A 21,622-nucleotide genomic window follows, 5' to 3' on the forward strand; every position below is an offset into this window, starting at 1 on the left:
TTGCATTTTTATGCGTTCCGTTGACGTTGTGGTTGATATTTTACAATGTGTATTTCTCTTCTCTTTTTTTTTTCGTGAATTTCCTATGAGATTTTTCAAGCTGTACATCTTTCGAGCTGAACTCAATTAAAATTTCACTCACACACCGCCAGAAACTGCGCATTTGATCGATCGATGGTTCCATAACTGGCCCCTTCACCTGACCTTGACTTGGTCGCTGGGAGTCTTATCCACTTGGGATACTATTAATATTCCAACTTGTAACGACCACTTTATCAATTTTTTCGAAAACGGTTCGATGTCAGTTCAAAAATAACTACAAGCACTTGATATTTCAAAAAAGAAAGGACTGGCCGAAGGTGCCGCAGCACTCGATACCCTTTCCGATAGTTGGGGTCACTCTCTAAGATTTCAAACATCTGGCTAAAAACATAATACCCTCAGGATAAAAAGAGAAATACTGAGTAGTGCAGCTATCAGTAATTTCCCCTCTGGGACATTGACAGACGGCCTGGACTGTGTGTGGGACATTTATTTTATTGTACAGGCTAAACCCTCTATAATGGAACATTCAAGCTCAATTAGTCACCAGATACCAGATATGACAGCACATGAAAGTGATGACAAATACAGTTTGAAGATTTCAGTTTATGATTTGTTTTTATATTTTAAATGCTGACCATTGAATGGGTGTGTGTTTTTTGGACAAGTGTCACTGTATTGCAATGCACAGATATACAGATTTTGTAGTTATATATGTACATATGTATGTATGTGTGGGAGGGCATACGCTTTTCTGTTGTTGTGTTTGCCTAACGCTTGATTTAATTACCGTTGCCAGCTCATAGACAAATTAATTAACATTTTTAACAAGCAATCAATATGTTCAGCACACAAATACAAATACATGAACATATGAATGTGTGTACGTATTTCTGAATAATTTATCTGCTTAATTTCGCTTTAATGTTATTTTTCTGCTTGCTCCACGAAACTCACTCGAAATCCACCGCTGTTCCATTTCCTTTCATTTGCATAGCGAGAGCAGGCATATTAAAACAGGGTGAGCCATTGCTGCTCTCTCGCTGTCTATGGTCTGTATACAAAAGCAAAATATGTGGTAGTGTTCCTTAAATAATATCATACACATACCAATATCTTGCGAGCGGGCTTTGGTAATGATTCACCCTACTTAACACACACTTTGGGGAGATTAGGCAGCCAAGAAAGAGAGCGAGAGAGAGAGAGCCGTTTAACTTTGCCATTGTTTGTTGTTCTTGTACTTCTGTTGTTTTTGCTGCTGCTGGTGCTGCGCTGCCCTGTGTTTCTCTCTCTCTCCCCCCACTCTCCTGCTGTGGTTGCTTTTGTTTAAGTCCCGCAATCTTTTGTGTTTGCCTTTTGCACATTTTTAATCCACGTTAGTGCATCTGTCACAGCTCTCTGCCCGCGTCGCTGCCCAGCCAGCCGCCTCTGGCCACGTCGCTGTCCCTGTCGCTGTCGCTGTTGTCACTGCCTCTGCCAGCGACTCTCATTAGTGCCGGGCAGAGCGACTCTATGCGAATTTATTTGGCTCGAAATTGCACTCACTAAAATACCAACGATCTGACCTTGATACCGAGCACTGCGAAGAAGAGGCAGCACCACACCAGAGCAAAGACAATGAGAAGCACACGGGATGAGAGGCATGGGATGTTTTTAATTTCTACTATTTTTATTATCGCACACACACGCCAGCAGGCAGCAATGCATTCGGTTTTACTTTTATTTTTGCGTAATGATCTCCTCCTCCGGCTCTCTGGCTCTCCGTCTCACCGTTCATGACGTTCAATGTGTCGATGCGATGGCTGCTGCTGGTCAACGAACCTGTTGAAACTTTGCCGTTTGCTTTTGTTAACTAATAAACACAACTTGTTAGTTTTTATTATCTGAACAAAATTGACAACAGCAAAAACAACAACCACACTTGAGACCGCCCCACTCAAGAGAGCAACAACAACAATGTTGCCAGCTACCGATGCTCCTCCGGCTGGCAGCAGCGAAGCTATGTATGTAATGTAGCTAGAAAGAGACGGACAGACAGAGAGGCTTTCTGGAAATATGAGCAGAAATTATCAGTGGGAAAGCGAGGAACGGAACAGTGGAACATAGTGCAATATCGTGATGTGCTCTATACGGGAAAGCGAAGCAATTAATTTTGCATCCCTAGTTCAGGTTCCCTCTGACGCTGACTAGTTGGGGCAGTTTTTTGGGCGTTTAGCCACTCCCCAAGACCAACACGAATTTCCAATTCCGCAAAAAGCACACAGAAAACCAACGAAAACTCGCACAGTGGCTGCAAGCTGCCGACTACAAAATATTGTGGAAAACGTAGCCACAAAACACAACAACATGGAACAGCGGGTGCTTGGGGTGGGGGAAAACCACAGCGACAGTGGGCTCGGAAATTCCACCCCACTCAAGGGGAAATATGACTGCAGTACATCAATCCGAGACCACTGTGCAGTAGTTGGACAAGAACGTCGTCCCCCGCTGATGCCGGCCGTTCGCCCCCGTTTCCCGCATTCGAAGTCGATGTCGAGTATGTGGCGATAGCTTGACAACGATAAATTTTGTTATGCTCTGGGTATGTTCGGCAGCAAGAGAGAGATGGGGGATAGAGAGTGGAAGAGAGAAAGAACGCAGAACAGAGTTCTATGCGCTTTGTTCGCGTTCGTTTGCATCCCTGTATGCGTCGGCGTTGGCGTTGGCGTTGGCAGCGGCGTTAACGTTGGCATCCGCATCGTCCTGGATAGCCTGGCACTTGTCGTCGCTGTTTCTGCTGCTGCTGCTGCAGCACCACTCCTTCCACACTCTCCCCATCTCAGGTCTACCTTCCACACTACCCATGCGGTAATGGGCACAAAACCGCTTGTCGCTTTCATGTGTGCGCGCTTATCACATTATTTCGCTATTTATAGTTTTGCCTGCAATTTTGTGTTGCTCTCTCTCTTCTCTCTTTTTATAGCACTCGCCTCGCTCGCTCTCTCTCTCCCTCTATCACGTTGTATATGTTGCGGTTATTGTAATGATTGCTCTTGAGGCTTACGTACATCTGTACCCTTTGCCGAGGGTATTAAGGTTTTGATCAGAGATTTAAAGCGAAGAAAGAGTTGCCTGACTGCCAGGGGATGGCGATGACTCGCCAAGGGTATCAATGAAGCTTTTAGTCTTTCCTTTTCGTTGGGAGCTGTTGTCTGGAGGAGGGAGGGAGAGGGAACATCTCTTTATGGATTGTCGCCATTAGCTTCGCTTATCGTTCGGCGTTCGGCTTGTCAATAATGCAATCAATTTTTGTTCTCTTTGATTAAGGCAATATTATGATCGTGTGAGAGTGTGTGTGTGTGTGTGTGCGCGCCTCTCTGTGTCTCTATTACATTTATCGTTCATTGTGGATGCAGCTTGCGGCACAATTGCGGTCTATACATACATACATATGAATGGAGTTGTTGCCACACTCAATTGTTATGCAGGGGAGATCGACCTTGCGGCTATAAGCTTTTCGATTTCGTAAAAGGTCATCGAGCACCACCTCCGGCCACCTCCGGCCACGTTGCCAAACTTCTTCACTGCCAAAAAACAGCAGAACCAGCAATAGATGGAAAGATTGTTGAATCGCTGGGCTTCTTCTTCCATTGATTATACCTGTTTCTTGCCCCACCATTGTTGCCGCCCTACACTTGGCGGTGAGGTGGTGGCTCCAACAACGTCAATGCAACATACTCCTTGCTCCGCACGCTTTGACGTGTACGCGCACCATAACGAAATTAGACGATCCCTAATTGGGTTAGTACGTAATTTATGAGAGCCATGCCAAATGGCCGCCGATTGCCGTGAAGTGTCCGGAACAAGAAAGCTAATCAGAAACTTTTGCTCCAACACCCAAAAAGCCCCGAAAACATTACCACCCTCTGCCCAAACCCCCCATCCCTTCCAAAAATAATCCAATTAATTTTTGTCACACGGAAAAGACAACAAAAATGGAAATAACCACCAGATAGAATGAAACGACGAAAAAGTTCGTAGATTACTCCTGCGGCCACAATTATTTATTGTTATTGTACATTTTCATATGTTGCACACACCGTCCAGTCTAGGGTTGCGACACCAACAACAACAGCGTGGAGCGAGGAGTGAGGAGCGACAAGCATGCGCGGCTGCAACGACGCTTTTGGCACACAAATCTCAATTTAAAACAATCAAACGCAATGAAAAACATAAGCTCGGGGAAAAGCGAAAATGCGTAGAGTAAATAAACGCACTGTGCATACCCTTTCCATACCAATTACGTCCTCATTTCTCTGACAATAATTTCTTCAAATGTAAAACCGAAATTGGCCTATCTCCTGCGGATAGGGGGAAAAATAACAGTTGCAGATTTCAGCAATGCATCTTGGATACCCTTTAACTTTAACTCAAAATGCTTTTCAAGACCGATAGTACCTTCCCCACATTCAGCGTATAGAAAAAAAAAACTGAAAAACTGTAAACAAACGAAAATGTGCACGAAAACGTTCATGAGTGCATACATATAAGCAGACAGAGCCGCAGCCGTTCACGTACACGTCCATGCACACATACAGTTGCACGCGGGGGCCAGAAAATCAACTTGGCGATGGCGCAATACACGCATACACACACACACACACAAACAGAAATGCCCCGACTGTTTGTTTGCAAGAGCAAGAGCGAGCGGAGCAACGCGTGAGACAGTCGGCGTGCCGGTGAGTAAGAGAGACAGACAGACAGACAAACGTAACGACGGCCGAAACTACAAAAGCGTTTCATATCTCACCGTCAGTCGGTCGGCCGTGCAGTCGGTCGCACTTTTCCATGTTCCACTTACTCACGTGCCAGAAGAACATGACGACGTTCCGTCAGTGTTCCATATCGTTCCACGCCTTGGCAATGAAACATTTCAGAGAGTGAGTGAATAACACGTTTTTGTCCCAATCCTATGAATGGAAATGAAACACGCCACGCTCTCTCTCTCTCTCGTCTTTTGTCGGAAATGTTACCAAACATACGCTTTCTAACAGCATGAGTCCGCAACACTTGACTTCGCTGCCACATGCTGCGATACTTTATATCGAAATTTAAAATTGTGTTATCGAACTTTAAAAAGGAGATATGTACAAGGGATATACAGCCTGGTAGTCAGATCAACGAAATATGCATTAATAATGCAATAAATATTCCTTAGAAATCAAGTTGCTCCAGGAGATAGTAGAGCTATACGAGAGACGCCTCCAATTCAAAAGACCCGTCTGCCAAAATACCCTTGTATCGAACTTAAATAACAATTTGATCGCACCTAAACCAACTTATCGCACATAATTTTTCCAACATGTTGATGTTGTTTCGGCAACATGAGTTCTAGCAACATGAGGCCAATCACCATATATATCAGCTGCGCACGGTTGTAAACATGTTTCCCGCAAATTCGGCAAAATGAATAGCGGAATAGCGGCAACGGAAACTGAAAGAGTCGACAGAAACGGCCTTGCCGCTCAATCCCAATCCCATTCGTGAACGTGCCGCGGAAAACGAAGCAATGGAGAGATAGTGTCAAATTTGTCTCAAAATATTATTCAAAAACGAGCGAGAAGCAGCTGTGCCGTGAGAAATAAAGTGAAAAGACGAAACACCGACGGCAAAACACTGCGGAAAAAAGCAAGATTACTAGTGCGTAACAAAGTGACTAACGCTGAAGCAGAGCTTAAACAAATAACTAAACAAGAGATAGCGATTTTTTTTTGCCAATTCAGAGCAAACAAAAATACAAAATATTTGTAAGTATTTGCCGAAATAAAAATAAAGAGAATTTAAACCACATTTCACTCCCTTGCAAGTGTCGAAAAATGCAGTCAAAGAATGTGTGTGAGCTTGTGAGTGCTTGTGTGAGAGTTTAAATAGCGCACAACAACAATTAAAGATATGTTGTATGCTCTTCTTCTTCCTCGTCTTCCTCAACGACATTTGCACGCAGAGAGCGCGCTGGCACAGTGTGCAGAGAGTGTGGAAAGTGCGACTAATTGATGCTCATTCCCATGAGAGTCGATTTTCGTGAGCGCGTGAGCCACTGTGCGGGAAAAAAAACGTAGTGAACGAACGGCGGAGCAGCAAAAACAACAACAAAAGGAAATCCTATAAATAACAGAAAGAAATATTTATCAATAGCGAAGAGAGAGAGAGAGAGCAAGAGTCTGAGTGAGTGAGAGGGGTAGAGTGCGGGAAAATAATTAAGGCAGGAAAATTAAAACATTTCAAAATGAAATTGGCACTCTCTTCTTCCGCTCAAAGAGTGTGCTTGTCGTGTGCGTGTGTGTGTGTGTGTGTGTGTGTGTGTGTGTGTCGGAGTGGGAGGAAATACCGCGGATTCATTCTCCCAGATAAATGGATGGATTTCTGGATGGACATGGCTGGCTTATAACTTAACTGATATTTAATTAGTGATTAAATCCTAATGTGCCAGTCACGGGGATTGGCTGCTCGGGGCCCAGGTGACGGTGACGGTGACGGTGACGAGCCCCTTGGGAGTTGGCATTGCTTTGTGGCGGTAGGCGATTGGTTGGGGGAGGGAGGGGAAAGGTGGCAAACAATTTGTCTGTTAAGTGATCTTAGAAGTGACCCGCAAATTGCACTGTTGCCACACTTCTAGGGTGAAATGTGCAGAGTCGAGTCTACTACGGTGCCTGTTGCAGTGCTGTCAAACTTCAGAGGTCAAAATAATTGCCTATTGAGTGCTGAACGAGAAAGCGAAAAGAGAATAATTTGCAAGCCAATGATCTGTACAGTCGCTTCGAGCTGCAGCGTTGCCACACTTCATTGGTCAAGCCATGTTAGTAGATGATCTATGCCGTTTGCTTCATGCCTAAATGATTCCCATTTGGATTTGTTTATGGAGCTAGTAAGTGACACACAACGTTGCCAAATTTCTCGAGTGAAAAGTATTGCACTATTGATCGGGCAACGTTGCCAAACTTCACGGAAAAGAATTTTACAATTTACGGAATGTTTTTGTTGAAAAATTAACAATTTCACAACGTTGCTAAAGTTGATCGATTTTTTTTAGCACTAGTTTTAGAAAATTTCCACGTTTTCCAGTTTCTTTGAAAGCAAAACACTTTTCCCAAGCTATTATAATCGATAGTATTCCAACTAATTGAATTGTCTAATGCCTCTTCTAACGTTTATGATTTTACAATTGTTTCGTAGAATTTCAACGCTGGCGAACTTTTATGATTCAAATAATTGCCTCTAAGGGCAAGACACTTTGCGAAACTGAATTATCGCTCATTAAACTGTTTAACAACGTTGCTAAAAAATGTGCCTAAGTTTGCTTTGAAATTCGTTGAAATCAAGTCGTTTGACCCCAATAATTTGCAATCTGTGGCCCAGAATCTCGAATTATACAAAAAATTACCAGCACAGGCAACGCCCCCACGACGAGCACGCTCCATCTTGCCCCAATGGCCTGCTCACCCCCATCCGCAGTGGGTGGGGATGGATGGAGGAGGTCTATTTCAATTTCATTAAAATGTCTGGCGGCAATTAAATTTGCATAAATTAGACATGGCCAGCGCATTTGACGCACGCTCCATGTGCAACAAAAAAAAACAGACGAAAAATTCTTGCGATTAAAAAAGTGGAAAAAACTAAGTCAAAAAGAAAAAAAAAAAAAATCAAATTATGTTGCCTTAATTAATCACAACAAATGTCTGAAAGCGACGGCTGCTATCTCCCTCTCTCTCTCTATACTGGCACTGTCCAAGCAGCTTCCATCTCTTTCTCTATTTTCTAGGAGCAGCGGCATTTTGCACACTGAAAAAAAAAAAAAACAATTTTAATGAAGCAGAACTAATTTCTAATTAAAAGCAACATTAAAGAACAGAACACAATATGGTTGTCGGTCGGGAGGGGGGGGGGGGGGACCGAAAAAAAAGAACAGAGCAGAACAGAACAGAACAGACTCTCAGCAGCATCGGGAGAGGCGAATGTGTTGGGGAGAGATCGCCGGCGGCCCGCAAGAATGAAGCTGCTTAGCGACACACGGGCAATAACGAGTTTAAAGCTCCGCTAGCTTTTGAGCTCGCTCACGCACACACACACGTGCACAAAGCAAGCAGACAGCAGACCACAGTCGGACATTGAAAGGGGGAGAGAGAGAGAGACGGACACACACATAAAAGTTCTATACTTTTATTTTTATACGCAGCCCAAAAATAATCGCATTATGATAAGAAAAAAAGAGCGCAACCAGCCATCTCTCGCTGTGCCCCTCTCTCACTCTCTCTCTCTCTGAGACTATCTGTGTCTGTGGCTGGGTATGTGGTTGTGTGCGCGACGAAAAAGAGGTAACAGCGGAGATGGCGGGTCAAACCTTATGGAAGCTTTGATACCCTTGGAAATGAGATATTCTTTGCGGGGATTTATAGGGATATATAGATTTGAAACGAGGGGCCTCTGAGGGATACATAAATAAATCAACTTTTCCCATCGAAATTCTAGTACAAATATATTAGAGGGTATAAAACGAAGCAGGAGGCGGGAGATCTCGTGCCCCAGCAAGCAGTGCGGTGTGCGGTACGGTACACAATTTATATTTGCTTTTAATGCTTGTTGCTGCTGCGGCCCGCTGCGGCCCGCTGCGGCCTGCTGCTGCCTTTTTTGCTGCTTGCAAACAAATAAAACTGGTTTTCAAGTCAATTAAACAAAACAAAAAAAAAAAAATCAAAAGAAAAAACCAGGAGAAACACACAAAAAAAAAACAAGCAAAAGCAGAAAAAGGAGCAGAGCAGGGAAAATAAATGCAGAAGAAGTAATAGTAGAAGATGAAGAAAATGACAAAAAACCCAAAAACGAATGGAGCAACTTTTCCAGCAATAGATGGAAACCAATGAAGAGGAAAAAGAGGAAAGAGGAAGAGGCACAGACGCCGTGCGCGCGATATGTGATATCAAATATTATACATCTCTCAAATGTTGATTTTTGCCCAATTTGCAAGAGTTCTCCCTCATTGAAACTAAATACCAAATAGTTGAACACTTGATCATCAGTTTTTGAGCTTGTTAAATCAGAAATAAAACACATAAAAGCCCTTAACATTCACGACCCCTGTATAAATGGCTTAAAACAGGGCTTTGGAGAGATTTTCAGACATGGCAATTTTTCAAAATAATATTTGCGGTAAAGTAAATAAATAAAATGAGAATGCATGGACACAAAAGTCTTCTACTATCTCTGTTATGCGTGTGTGTATGTGTGTGTGTGTGTGTGTGTGTGTGTTTAAGAGGAAAATCGGATAACTGAGGGAAAAATATTTAATGTCAGCTGTGGGAGATTTGCAAATATTTCGAAAGGCTGTGTGTCCCCCGCCCCGACTATGCACCAAAATATCGATTTAAAAAGCTCTTGTTTAATTGAAGACCTCAAAATGTTTTTGTTGTTGTGTCGTGGGGTGCCAAAATATGCCAAAAGTATACATATATGTACACACACACACACACACACAGAAGAGGAGTACACTTTGCTCCCCCTGTCACCCCTCTCTCTGCTCTCTGTTTCTGTCTCTGCCTCTGTGAAATGCAATGCCTTTGCAAACAATGTGAAAATATGCAAAGAAATCAAAAATGCAAACAGAATGAGCTGCAACTAGAATTCTCGCCCCCCCCCCCCCCCCCCCCCCCCCCCCCCCCCCCCCCCCCCCCCCCGGGGCATTGGAGGAAGGAGCATAAGGACATGGCATTCATGTGGGGCTCTAATAAAAATCCTCAACTAAGAAACAAAAATACCCCGCGAGGAAATGATTTAAATAAAAGCAAACAATAAAATGGCACGAGACACACTCAAAGAAAGAAACACAAGAAGAGAGGGAGGAGGGGGAGAGCAGAAAAGCAAATGCCGACGGCATTTTGTTAAAGCCAGAAAGTCCGAGATTTCCCGCCCCGCCTCTCTCCAATTATAAAGTCTCTTCGGCTAAGACCAGGGATTTGCCATCCAGACAGTCGCCTGTCACACCTCAAAAGAATGGCCGGCACGGGGAGGGAGGGAGGTGTGTGTGTGTGTGTGTGGTGTGTGTGTTAATGCCAAGGTTAACGGGAAAGAATTTTGATTGGAAATATTACAAGGAAAAAGCATTGTATAGATAGTTGATGCTTTAACGGTTCAATTCCCTGCGAGTGGCCTCCGAGTCGCCTCCTCTTCCTTCCTCGTCCTTGTCATATTTCGCTGCCATCCGAGCAACCTGCGCCACCAAATAAGCTCAGGCCAATTTATTTTCCATAACAACTGGGCTCTGCACTGCTGGCTGTAAAGAAAACAGAGAAAACAACCAACGAATCGGAAGGAAAATTGTACAAAAAAAAAAAACTCTGTTGCCCTTCAACTACGACTACAACCCAGAAGCAGGGAAAAATAACGAACCGAACGTCAACCCTCCCAAAAATTGGCACAGTCAACTCCACGCGTTAGACATGCTGTCCCCCTCCGTTCGTCTGTGGCGTCCCCCCCCCCATCCTTTTCCATACCTTCGATTCTGGCCCGTCTCTCAATGTGCATTACATTCAGTTGATGTTGGGCACAGCAGAGCACAGCACAGCAGAGCAGAGCACAGCCCAGCACACATATCCATTGTTTACAGGCCTATTCGTAATTTTCTGTAGCAGACAGAGCAAAAACAACAACAGGAATAACAACGATACCATGGGCACAGACGGACGGGCTATCCTCCGTTCTCTCTGTTGTTGGGGCCCGGGGCAGAGGCAGAGGCAGAGGCAGAGGCAGGGGCCAATCTGAGAGCATGTCGGGGATCCATGCAAATTTCGAGGTTGGCTCTGGCTTTTTACTATGGAAATGAAGATGAGAAATTGTTCATCGACTTGTTTTTCTCTGTTTAGCTGATGCCCTGTACTAGAGGCATGGTGCGAGGGGGGGATTTGTTGTATGTAACCCCCATATAAAAGAGTACGGTTTTCACGACAGCCACAGATTTTTCCCATAATTTATAACAGCCGAATTTTTGTATGTAAATGAAAGAATAACAGTATAACGGATTAAAGAGTGCTAAAGAAAAGTAAAATTGAACAGTTGCCTGTGAGGGAAACATTTTATACACAAGTACAACAGTTTCTAGGGAGATATAACAGTTTTAATGTTGTACGCCAATATATAAGAAATTTAATTAAATTAGTTTAAGTTCTGTATAACAGTATAACACTTTGTAAAACAGTTTAAATTTATGCATCTCTATGAGTAGGCAAGTCAATGAGACGACCCTCAGCTATTTTTCATACTTTTTGCATATTTCTTTGACCCTAAAGGGGTAACTTCCCGTCGAATATCTCCCTCCCTCCCGTCCCTTGTCCCGTCTGTAGCAATTTCACATGTTTCACTTTGTTGTTGTTTTCTTTTTCCTGTGGCATATTGAAATTAATGTAAATTTTTTCATACACTTGCGCCTTATTGGGTTTCATTTTTTCCACGCTTTAAACGGAACGGGGGATCCAGCAGTAGAAGCGGCTTATACGGACAGAGCGGAAGTGGCAGGAAGGACGAAGGGGGGGAGGGGGGAATACGAGTACGAGTACGAGTAGGTGTTGCAAGTGGCGGTTATTGATTTCGATTTTGTAGAGGGAAAGCTGCGTTCTTCTTGAGAATTTATTTGATAATGAAATACCATTTATGGCATCGTCTGTCGTCCTCCTGCCCTTGTCCGTGTCCGTGTCCCCCTTGGTACCCTCTGATTGTCTGTTTCTGTTTCGAGAAAAGGCAGAGAGCAGGGATGGAGGCACTTGAGCTTGCTTCGGGGAAAAAAGGCAAAAGAAATGGCAAAAGAAAAGCCAAATAAACAGGTTCACTGTGCTGCCGTGGCAGGGGGGAAACGAGGCGGAAGGAAAACAGGAAAACTGGAATTTATCATTTATTTGCAAGCATTTTTTGTGTGTATCTTTTAACAGAATTTGTAAACAATTAATTGGTGCAATAAATACGGAAAAAATCAAAATAAAATATCCCAAAGAATTATGCAAAAATGGAATAAATATTTATGCGTGTAGAACCAGCAATATTTACCTCTTGGGGGCGCTGAGAGGGCTGTGCTAGTGCTCCACCACACCCATCCACCCACTCATAAAACATGCAATTAACTGTACATGAGAGGAAACAAAGAGTGTGGCACGATTGGCTGTGGGGGAGGGGGAGCTCCACTGGGAGCAACATTTTGCGGAAATTGTTGGTTTGTAATTTGAATTTTGCGCCATTTGCATTCAATGGCGGAGCTCTCGCAAATGAGACACAATGAATGCGTGTCCTGCGAACGAACCCAAACACACACACACACCCACACGCGTACACCGGAAAAATAAAAGGGGATTCCACTTAAATATTGCCAGATTTTCCTTCAGTTTTGTGCCAAAAGTTCTCCCATTTGATTGCTTTTTCTCAGTGTATGGCTCAGTGTATGGCCCGTGCGTTTATTAGCTTTTGTTGTACGAACAGTCTTCTCTACTTACACCTCCCGCTGCGGCACCCCCCCCCTGCACCCCCCCTGCACCAGCCATTCACTCATTGTTTCCGCTGCCTGCTCCACTCCTGACACGCTATGCGCTGCGTCTCCAAAAACGGAAAGCAAGCGGATGTCCTCGGCAAGTGTAGACATATTTTCTTAGTAACTTTTCCAACCAGAATCTCTGTCCCTCAAGCCACACCCCCCTATCTCTCTCTCTCTCTCTCTCTCTCTCTCTCTCTCTCGCCCTAGAACTAGTGGAAGTTTGTAGCAAAAGTTTGGATTCTGTTGTTGCTGTATCGTCAAGTCAATGAGGCTTTTATGTATATATATATATATATATATATAGGGTTTATATGTACATGTATATAGGGGAGTGAGAGAGTGGCGGGGGGGGGGGGGGGCTGTCGTAGTGGAGACGAAGTTTGTTTTAGTGCGTTTTCTCGGCTAAAATGAAGTTGCTTGACTTTTGCTTTTCTGATTCTGGGCCAAAAGTGTATTAGGTCTGTGTGGTATGTGGCCCCTCCCCCCCCACACACACACACACACACACACACACACACTTTAATCGGATTTTCCTGTAAGTAGCTAAAAGTTATGTTAACGAATCCTACACGACCGACACGACAAACCCTCAATGGCGGATGATCATCGTCAAAGTTTGTTTACAACTTTATAATTCATATTATTGCTGATTAACTGAAAAGTTGTCAATTATTGAGGTGGAAACGGAAATGGAAATGGAAATGTAACGAACGAACGAACAAACAAAAAAGTTTTTAGACCAGGAAAACAGCTTTTAGTTAAAAAAAAAGAAAACCTTTTTAGTCGGGAAAAAGTTGGGGACTTGGTGTTGTCCATTTCCATTCAGTTTATTTGTATCTTTTTCGTTTATATTTAAGTATCTTTAAGCGGCAGTTGTGGGCCTATCGCTGTCCCTGTCCTTGACCAAAACTCGACACTCGGGGAGCAGCACTTGACTGACACTTGTGTGTGTGTGTGTGTGTGTGTGACAGCATTTTATGAAGTAAAGTTGACATTAGCCGAGTTCTACTACCCCTACTACATCCCCACATCCTGCCCCAACGAAATGGCCTTGCCACACATTGCCCCTCGCTCTCGCAGACACTTTTCCTGCTCCCTGCTTTACACTCATTTTCCCCATAAATATCCAACTCCAAAAGCTAATAAATTCCGGGGGCACATAAATATCGACAAAGAGAGAAGGAAGATTGGTTGCCCTGTGGGTGGTGGCAGGGGCAGGGGGACCATTTAAGGAAGTAACCTTTAAAAAAGGCCAGGAGTAGTGGCCAAGGGGGGGGGGAGGGGAAATCCATGGAGAGAAAAATGGAAATGGCGTGCCATTAATGAGGCGTTGCCTCCCTCCCTCCCTTCCTCCCTCCCTCCCACTGCTTACATTTGTGGCTGGCGCTCTCTAGCGTAGAGCGCGCGTGCATTTAATATGTTCCGTTAGTTAAATGAGCAAAAATTAATAGTGCACACACACACCCACACACACACACACACATTGTAGAACGAGAGAGCAAAGAGCGGTGGATTGTGACACTGCTTGGCCACTGCTTGCCCAGCTGAAGTGTGGGAAGCCAAAACTTCATTTTGTGTTTTCCCTCCCTGGACACTGGACGAGAGATGATTAACAATCTCGAACCTCGGATAAGCTTTTGTGGACGGTCGTCTTTCATCTAATAGAATTCTATCCATAGGATAGGATCTAGTTGCTGCTGGCCTTCTTTCGTCCAATGAGTTATGGATTAGAGTCCTTGGAAGGAATTAACAGCAGAACAAAAGTGGCAGAAGCCAAACAAGGGACACACAGGTGACACACGAAAGAAGAGAATGTGGAGGAGAGCCGCCAGCCACTGTGCTGTGCAATTATTCTCCATTTTCGAGGCAGCAACGTGTTGCGGTTATAGCGGTTTCCCCTGCCATCCGTCTCTCTCGCTCCCTCGCTCTCTCGCTGTTTGGGGTTTCTTGTGTAGTTTCGTAATTAAAATTCAATTTATGTGTAAATATAATAAATATATTCGTTCTTTGACACCTGCTGAGAGTTTTCTGGCTTCAAAGAGCATTCTCAAACACTTATTGACACTATTTTCAGTGCTGAAAAATGCGATGTGTGTTTCTTGTGTCAATTTTCATTTGCCTTCCATTCAAAACATTTTTTCGTCTCAGTGTGGACTAGTCTCTGGAATGTCCTGCACAAAATATTTTTTACAAACGTGTACAAATATATTTTTGAACGTTATATTTTGATCCGAGATGGTGTTTGCATCGAGTGGTCGCCAGCCGCCACCGCCGCCACCGCCGCCGCCTCCTCCTCCTCCTTCATCGTACCAGTACTGGCAGAAGCCGACCCCGCCGAAGCCCGAGTCCCTGGAGAATCCCGGTACGGTGGAGGAGCTGTTCAACAAGGTGCGCGAGACACAGCCGAACTGCTTCGAGGGCGCCACGATAATGCTGACCAAGGCGCTGAGCAACCACTTTCTGATCTCGCACACGCTCCACATAAACAACACGTCGCCCAGCTACCACTTCCAGAGCATCTACGCGGGCACCAAGAGGCACACCGCCACCGAAACGTACCCCGTGCTGCAGGCCGACCTCGACGGACAGGGCAATCTCAACTGCAACGTCATCCATCAGGTCTCGAAGCGATTGCGGTGCAGGATCTGCGCCGAGTTCCAGCCGGGCGTTCAGAACACGCCCAGCCAGGCGACGGCCGACTACCGCGGCGGCGACTGTACGCTCTCGCTGACTATGTCCTCGCCCGGACTCGCCACTCGCTGCGGCATGATCGTGGCCAGCCTCCTCCAGTCCGTCTCCCCCCGCTGGGCCGTCGGCTCGGAGTTGGCCTACCAGTGCGGCTACAATGTGCCGGGCGGCCAGAAGGCCATCGTCTCGCTGTTGGGTCGCTACGACAACGGCCAGTCGATGTCCTGCGCCAAAATCGGGCCGCCGGGCATCCATCTGGGGCACTATCGGAAGTGCAGCGAACAGCTGCAGATCGGATTTGAGGTGGAGACCTGTCTGCGCACGATGGCCTCGATGGCAACGATCTCCTATCAGGCGAAGTTAAAAAAGGGGGACGTTCAGTTCCGCGCCAGCCTCGACACCAAGTGGCGCGTCTGCGGGGAGCTCGAGAAGCGGCTAAAGCACTCCCCCTTCACGTTTCTGCTCTCTGGTTGCATGCAGCACAAAACGGGCCGCTTTAAAATCGGAGCGGGGCTGGTCATTGGCTGATGGCTCAAAACTATGCCAAAAATACTGCTTGTCTTTTTTTTTCAAATTAAATTTGTTGGAGTTTGGCCTAAACAAAAATCGAACAAAAATCCACTCAAAAACATGCGATTGTTGTTGCGTTCCTTCGAGGGATCCATCAATAATTTTGGAGAGGGAGAGAATATCGACTATAAAAACGATAGCCTTAAAACCTCCATGGTGGGCCTGTGGATTATGTGGATCATATGTACTATATGACCCGTGACCTTTATTTCCGCATCCGTTTCAATCAAAAATTTAAGGCCATCAGCCATCAGCCGCTGACGAACTGCAAAAATGATTCAAGCTAATGGCGAGACTGTACATGAAATCATCATCAGGAATCCCATCAATCCCTTTGCACTGCATTGACTTTCAATCAGCAGCACTGCCCTGGCACTCCATCAGGCAGCCCGCAGCACCCCACCGCCGGGCTGCCTTCCGTTTATGCCCCATTCAAGGTCAATACAAAATGGCGGCTCGAATGCAAAGCGTATCCGTGAAAGGCATTAGCACTCCCCACCACTCCACACGCACGCTTTTCATCCGCTTTTCGGGTTTAAAGTGCACGATTTGCGAAACTTTTCACGAAAAGTGCATGCAGGAAAAAGGAAAAACACAAAACACATTTCATTTGTGTGTTTTTTTTTTTGAAAAAGTACAACACAGATCTGAATGGAAAAGCAAAGGATGCAAGCAGTACGGGTATGGGCATTACTTCCATTGATTTGGGAGACTCAAGACCCAAGTCCATTTCCCACAGGAAACTCCAGGCTAAAAGGAATCCAGAGAGCTGCCGCAGAGGGTATTTAGAGGGTATCGTCTAGTCTAGACACACTCGTTGCCTGCTTGCTTGTGTGTTAATTAAAAGGCTACTATTTACAGACATAAATATCCATATATATATATACTAGAGAAGAGAGATATTCGATGCCAAACAATGGCGGGGCCAAAGTTCAGCGACGTGCGAAAGTTGTCAGAGAGGAGATAGCCTTTGCTTTGGCTACTCCCACCCCCACTCCCCCATTGCCCAGTGGATGGGTTTTAGTGGGTGTCTGGGTGTACTCTCCCTCTCTCTCTCTCTCTCTCTCTCTCTCGTGTGGTTGTCCTTTAGCCTTGGGTGCCCCTCTGTATCTCCGTCGCAGGAAGCTGTGCTTCCGCTTGACATCTCCCTGGCCTGAAAAGTGTTTTTGTGTGTGTTTCATCATTAATTAATAGGCACTAACAGGCCAACAGGGCCGCCACGTGTTTGTGGCGACTGATTGATACCTTTTATAATCATAAATTAGGATTTCCTCGAGGAAAGTATCCCAGGATTTACCTAGAACTTGCTACAAAGATAATTTATTTTAGATTGCTGCCGGTCTCTGGTCTGGTGCCAATTGAATTTCTGTTAATTTTGTGGGAATTTTGTGCCTTTAAGTAATTTAAAAATTGCAAAATTTGCATACAAAATGCAGGGTTTTCCCTTTGTATCAATCTTCTGTTTTGCCAGAATTGAGTGGAAAATTCCTTATCGCATTTGGCAATTCTCATTAGCTTGAAATGTGCATGTATGTGTGTGTGCATGTGTGTGTGTGTGTGTAGCAATTCAGGAGCTCAAGAATTGCCTTGTGTGTTCCTCCCTCCCTTCTTTCCCACCCTCTCTATCGCTCCATTGAAGAGGTGTTTGTATCTGCTTGGTGTTTGTGTGTGTGTGTGTGTGTGTAACTACATGTGTGGTTTATGGGCTTGTGTGTGTGTGTCTGGCCAAGTTAATTCAATTTAATCAGCTTGGTAATTAGTCGGGGGCCTGCTTTTGCTGCCCTTCTTGTTTCCATAAATAGTTAATAAACAATTTCGGAACTTTTGAGGTTTATCCAATTTCTAGGGAATGCAGAGAAGCACAAAAACAAACAGCAGGTAGGACAAAAACAAACAGTACTCGAAGCATTCCATTCTCTCTTTATCTCTCTCTCTCTCCTTATAAAGAGAAGGCTGTGGGCGTGCCTTATTGTTGTAATGTTTCCATAAATTGTGTGATGTGTAATTAGGAAATTAGTTTTGTTTTAATAAGCATTTAATCGCTTTACACTTACACTATGAAAGTTACTTACTCTTACTCTTACTTTTTTTTTAAGAACATATAGATCTATGGGGTATATGGTATGACATATGAGAGGTTTCATTGGTGTATCCCAAACGACTGACCTTTGACTGTTTATCGCCACAATTGAATTATTCCACCCCGCTCTCCCACCCTCTCCACAATCTGTCAGGGCGATTATTCGTCCAATTACAAGATTTCTGGCAATTTGAGTAATTAGTCGAACATTCCATTCGCTTCAGTAATCCAAAAATCAATAATCCCCCAAAACAGCAACAAAAACAGCAACAACGAAGACGGAAAGGTAAACAGATTTATATAATTTATTCATCTCTCATCGGGAATCGTATTTCAAAGGGTGGTGCAGAGGAGGGGGAGGGAAGGGGTGGGCAGGGCAGGGCAGGGCAGGCCAGGGGGCTGGTTACATCGAAGCAGCGACCTTCACACAGAAATTCAACCCGAAACCGAAACGAAAAAAAAAATTGTTTTTGCAAATGGCAAACGAGATGCATTATTAAATAATACTCGTAAAAATCATACCATACAAGACTGGCCATAAAAAAAAACTGAGCAATAAATTAAAATACAAAAAAAAAGAGTCGAAATCTACAGATGCTGATAAAAGCCAAAAACAATCGAAAGAGGCCAAAAGGAAAAGGCCTCAAAGCATATTTGTGGGTGGATTCTGTTCTACAGAAGGAGGAGGAGGCGGTCCCTGGCCCCTTCTTTTGTTTTCTCTCTCTCTCTCTCTCTCTCTCTAGTTGGAGCTGCCTCTCGCCCCCTCCCCTGGGGGCTCCTTGTCTCAGTTTTTGGTGATATTAAGTGGAATGAACAATGAGGTTGGTCGTAACAGATTTATGATAGCCCAAGTTAATTGGCCAAAACGCTAGGGAAAATTGATGGGAATCGAGGTGTTCCTGCTCACGACTTTGCAAAAGAGAGAGGGAGTCAAAGGCACAACAGGAAGCCTCTCTGGATATATCGAGTCTTGCTCTCTCGTTCACTCCACCAGAAAATCAAATAAAGGAGAGTGAGCGCGAAAAGAAAACCGAAATTTTCGGCTCGGACACTGCACAGAGTACACAACCGTCGGAGTACGGAGCTTTCGAGTACGTGTTGGGCTATGTCAGACCCCTGTGTGAATCATTGACCCCCCATCAAGTGTGTGCCATTTCCGAGTGGTGGCTCAAATTCAAAAGAGGAGAGATGTGGGCCTGTGTGTGTGGGTTCAAAGGTGCTGCACACGGGTCAATCGTATCGGAATCGGAAACGATGGGGGATTTGATATCATAAATGCATTTGGCTAGAGGATAAAGGCGGCGCAGAGACCCCGGCACAGACCCCGGCAACGCGGGTGATGATCCATTCAGGCGCCTAACTAAAGAGCTTTTGGTAGGCAAGAGCCTCTCTTCATGAATGTGGGGATGCCAAACCCTCCAATATACTGAACAATGGGTGTCCCCACTCGCTCTCCCCCCTCTCCCCCCTTTCTGTGTGCACTCTGCACCTCTAGAGAGGTGCGGTAGGGGAGGGGAGGTACTAATTGTGCCACTGGATATGGGGTTTGGTGGCGCGTACCTTTTATGGTTCTGCCATGCGCCTGTCCCCGGGTGCTGGAACCGATTGGCGGTCTCATTCGTATCGGATCTCTTTTGTGTTCCATTTTATTGGTGGCGTCTCTCTCTCTCTCTCTCTCCCTCTCTCTCTCAGCTGCTTAATAGAGCGTAAACAGCAATGCAATCTCTCTCCACCTCTTCTGTCTAGTTTTTCTCTCCCGTTGTTTTTCGGCATTCATTCTTCTCCTCCTCATTTATTGGTATGATTTCAATTTGATTTCCATTTAAACCAACAATTTGCCCCCCACTCGACTCCACCTCTCAGTCTCTCTCGCTCTCTCTGTCTCTCTCTGTCTCTCTCTCTCTGTCTCTATATTGTGTCTCTTGTGACCTGTTCCTGGCTCTCGTCCCCTGCTCTGATGCTTTTTGCATGTGCACTATAAATTTGAACGAATTCATTTGTTTGTGAAACATGTGCCAGACAGCTCGACAGTGGGACGGAAAGACGGACACAAACAGGGCTAACAGACAGTGGGACAAATACACAAAAACCGGAACAGACAGTGGAACAAAACAGACGGAAACATGGCACAGAAAACTATTGTTGTTTCTGCTGCTGTCGAGGCCTATATTTAATATACATTTTCTACCCCCCTCCCCCTCCCCCTCTCGTGCCTCTTGATCCACTTTTTCTTGCATTTATTTGTCGCATTTTATTTGCACTAAATTCCGTGGCATGAAAAAAGTTTGAACATTTTCCACATTTCGAACATATTCGAAATGTTTCGTTGGGAATCTATTTTTTTGGGTATTTCATTGTCATCCAAGTGGATTTATTTCTGTATTTCTCAACACTTAAACGGAAAGAGGCAGTAAGTAATTATGGTATACCCTGTAAATGGGTAGGGTATAGAGAGGGTTTATGGTTTTGACCCTCATCTATCGATTTTGGGTTGAATTTTTCTTCTTTCTTTTTTTTTTTTTTGGTGGTATTCGCATATCATAATTTTCTTGCTACTTATTTTTCCACTTAGTTTGGTTTTCAACAGCAATAACACTCCTCCCACACACACCAGCCCCCCCCCCCCCCATTCGCGTGCTCTCTCTAACGATTATAAGCACCTTAGAAATCAGTTAGGCAGAAGAAACAGAGCAATAAAGAGGGGAACAAACAAAGAAAGAGAGAGACAGAGAGATGGAGAGCAGAAATCAGGGCTTGCGTGGAGGAGGAGGAGCACAATTTGACCTTCAACCCCTGCCACGACGAGTGAACGACTCAGCTTTTCTTGAGTTTGTTTTTGGGTTTTCATTTTCCATTTTCAAGCGTCGCTTCGATACATAACTGCCATAAAGAGAGATAGAGAGAGAGAGAGGCAAAAGAATAATAATCAAGGGAAAAAATACATCACTGTGAACCCGGAACCAGTTCAAAAATGAAGATCTTGAATTTGATAAATATATTTATTTGGTTATTGGAAGAGGACTTGTGCACAGCTTACATTCATTTCAATCCTTTTAATCTTTCAGACTCATTTCATTTCAATCGCCCCCCCCTCCCCACCCAAATATGAATAGGTTTTTCGGACCACTTCAATCTTCTACCCCTGCCCCATCCCTGCTCCTATCCCTGTCCCATCCCCGCCCCTTTCCTGCCCCCCTGCATATATTCAAATTGCAATCCCAGACTAGTTCCACAATTGCAATCCACTCTGCTTTGTAGAGTCGAGTTCGCGGGAATGGGTACACGAAATTGCTTTTCCTTTGGCCCCCACTACCCCCAGCCACCCACCCCCCACCCCGCAGCCAGCAGCAAGCGAGAGGTCTATCCTCTCATTCCATGGAGCAACAGTTCAGACGTAAAAGCCAAAAACTGTTGTTTAAACAAACCAACAACAACAAGGAGAGCACAAACACACACACATTCAGAGGGAGAGAGAAAGAGAGAGCATAGGCAAAGAGAGAGAGAGAGAGGGATAGCATAGATACTCGCATTCAAGCCAGAGGAGAAAAGTTGACTTGGCATCGCATCGCATGGCATCGGCATCGGCATCGCTTTGGATTCGAATTGAATTGCATGGAAGAAAGAAGAAAGAAAGTACGTGTCTGGCCTGGTAGTTGGCCTTAAAACTTAAAATGCAACCAGGAGAGGGGAGTGGTAAC

At 44.8% G+C, this 21,622-nt stretch overlaps 2 protein-coding genes and 1 long non-coding RNA gene across 4 annotated transcripts in view; 2 read left to right on the top strand and 1 right to left on the bottom strand.

The window, feature by feature from the left end:
• The window catches only part of LOC108159266 (probable RNA methyltransferase bin3), a 42,510-nt gene that overhangs the window by 5,222 nt on the left and 15,666 nt on the right, over positions 1-21,622 (top strand). The window contains exon 1 of one of the 2 annotated variants that reach the window (XM_033392513.1): positions 5,455-5,828. The exons of the other annotated variant lie outside the window; for it this stretch is intronic. The gene's annotated coding sequence lies outside the window, so the exon portion shown is untranslated. Of the gene's footprint in view, positions 1-5,454; positions 5,829-21,622 lie in introns of those variants that run through there. 2 annotated transcript variants of the gene reach the window in all.
• LOC117188513 lies at positions 648-2,393 on the bottom strand. The gene is made up of 2 exons (XR_004472614.1): positions 1,153-2,393; positions 648-1,096 (listed from the first exon to the last, which is right to left on the bottom strand). It is a non-coding gene; the product is annotated as an uncharacterized LOC117188513 (long non-coding RNA).
• On the top strand, positions 14,822-15,802 carry LOC117187863 (mitochondrial import receptor subunit TOM40 homolog 1). Its single transcript, XM_033390744.1, has one exon. It carries the CDS (start codon positions 14,822-14,824, stop codon positions 15,800-15,802), a length of 981 nt encoding a protein of 326 aa, XP_033246635.1.

The sequence above is a fragment of the Drosophila miranda genome, chromosome 3, assembly GCF_003369915.1.
Source record: "Drosophila miranda strain MSH22 chromosome 3, D.miranda_PacBio2.1, whole genome shotgun sequence".
Classification (NCBI taxonomy): domain Eukaryota; kingdom Metazoa; phylum Arthropoda; class Insecta; order Diptera; family Drosophilidae; genus Drosophila; species Drosophila miranda.

Bases quoted from the DNA above. Each gene is read 5' to 3' on its own strand.
- LOC117187863 (XM_033390744.1), top strand. From the start codon at position 14,822: ATGGTGTTTGCATCGAGTGGTCGCCAGCCGCCACCGCCGCCACCGCCG.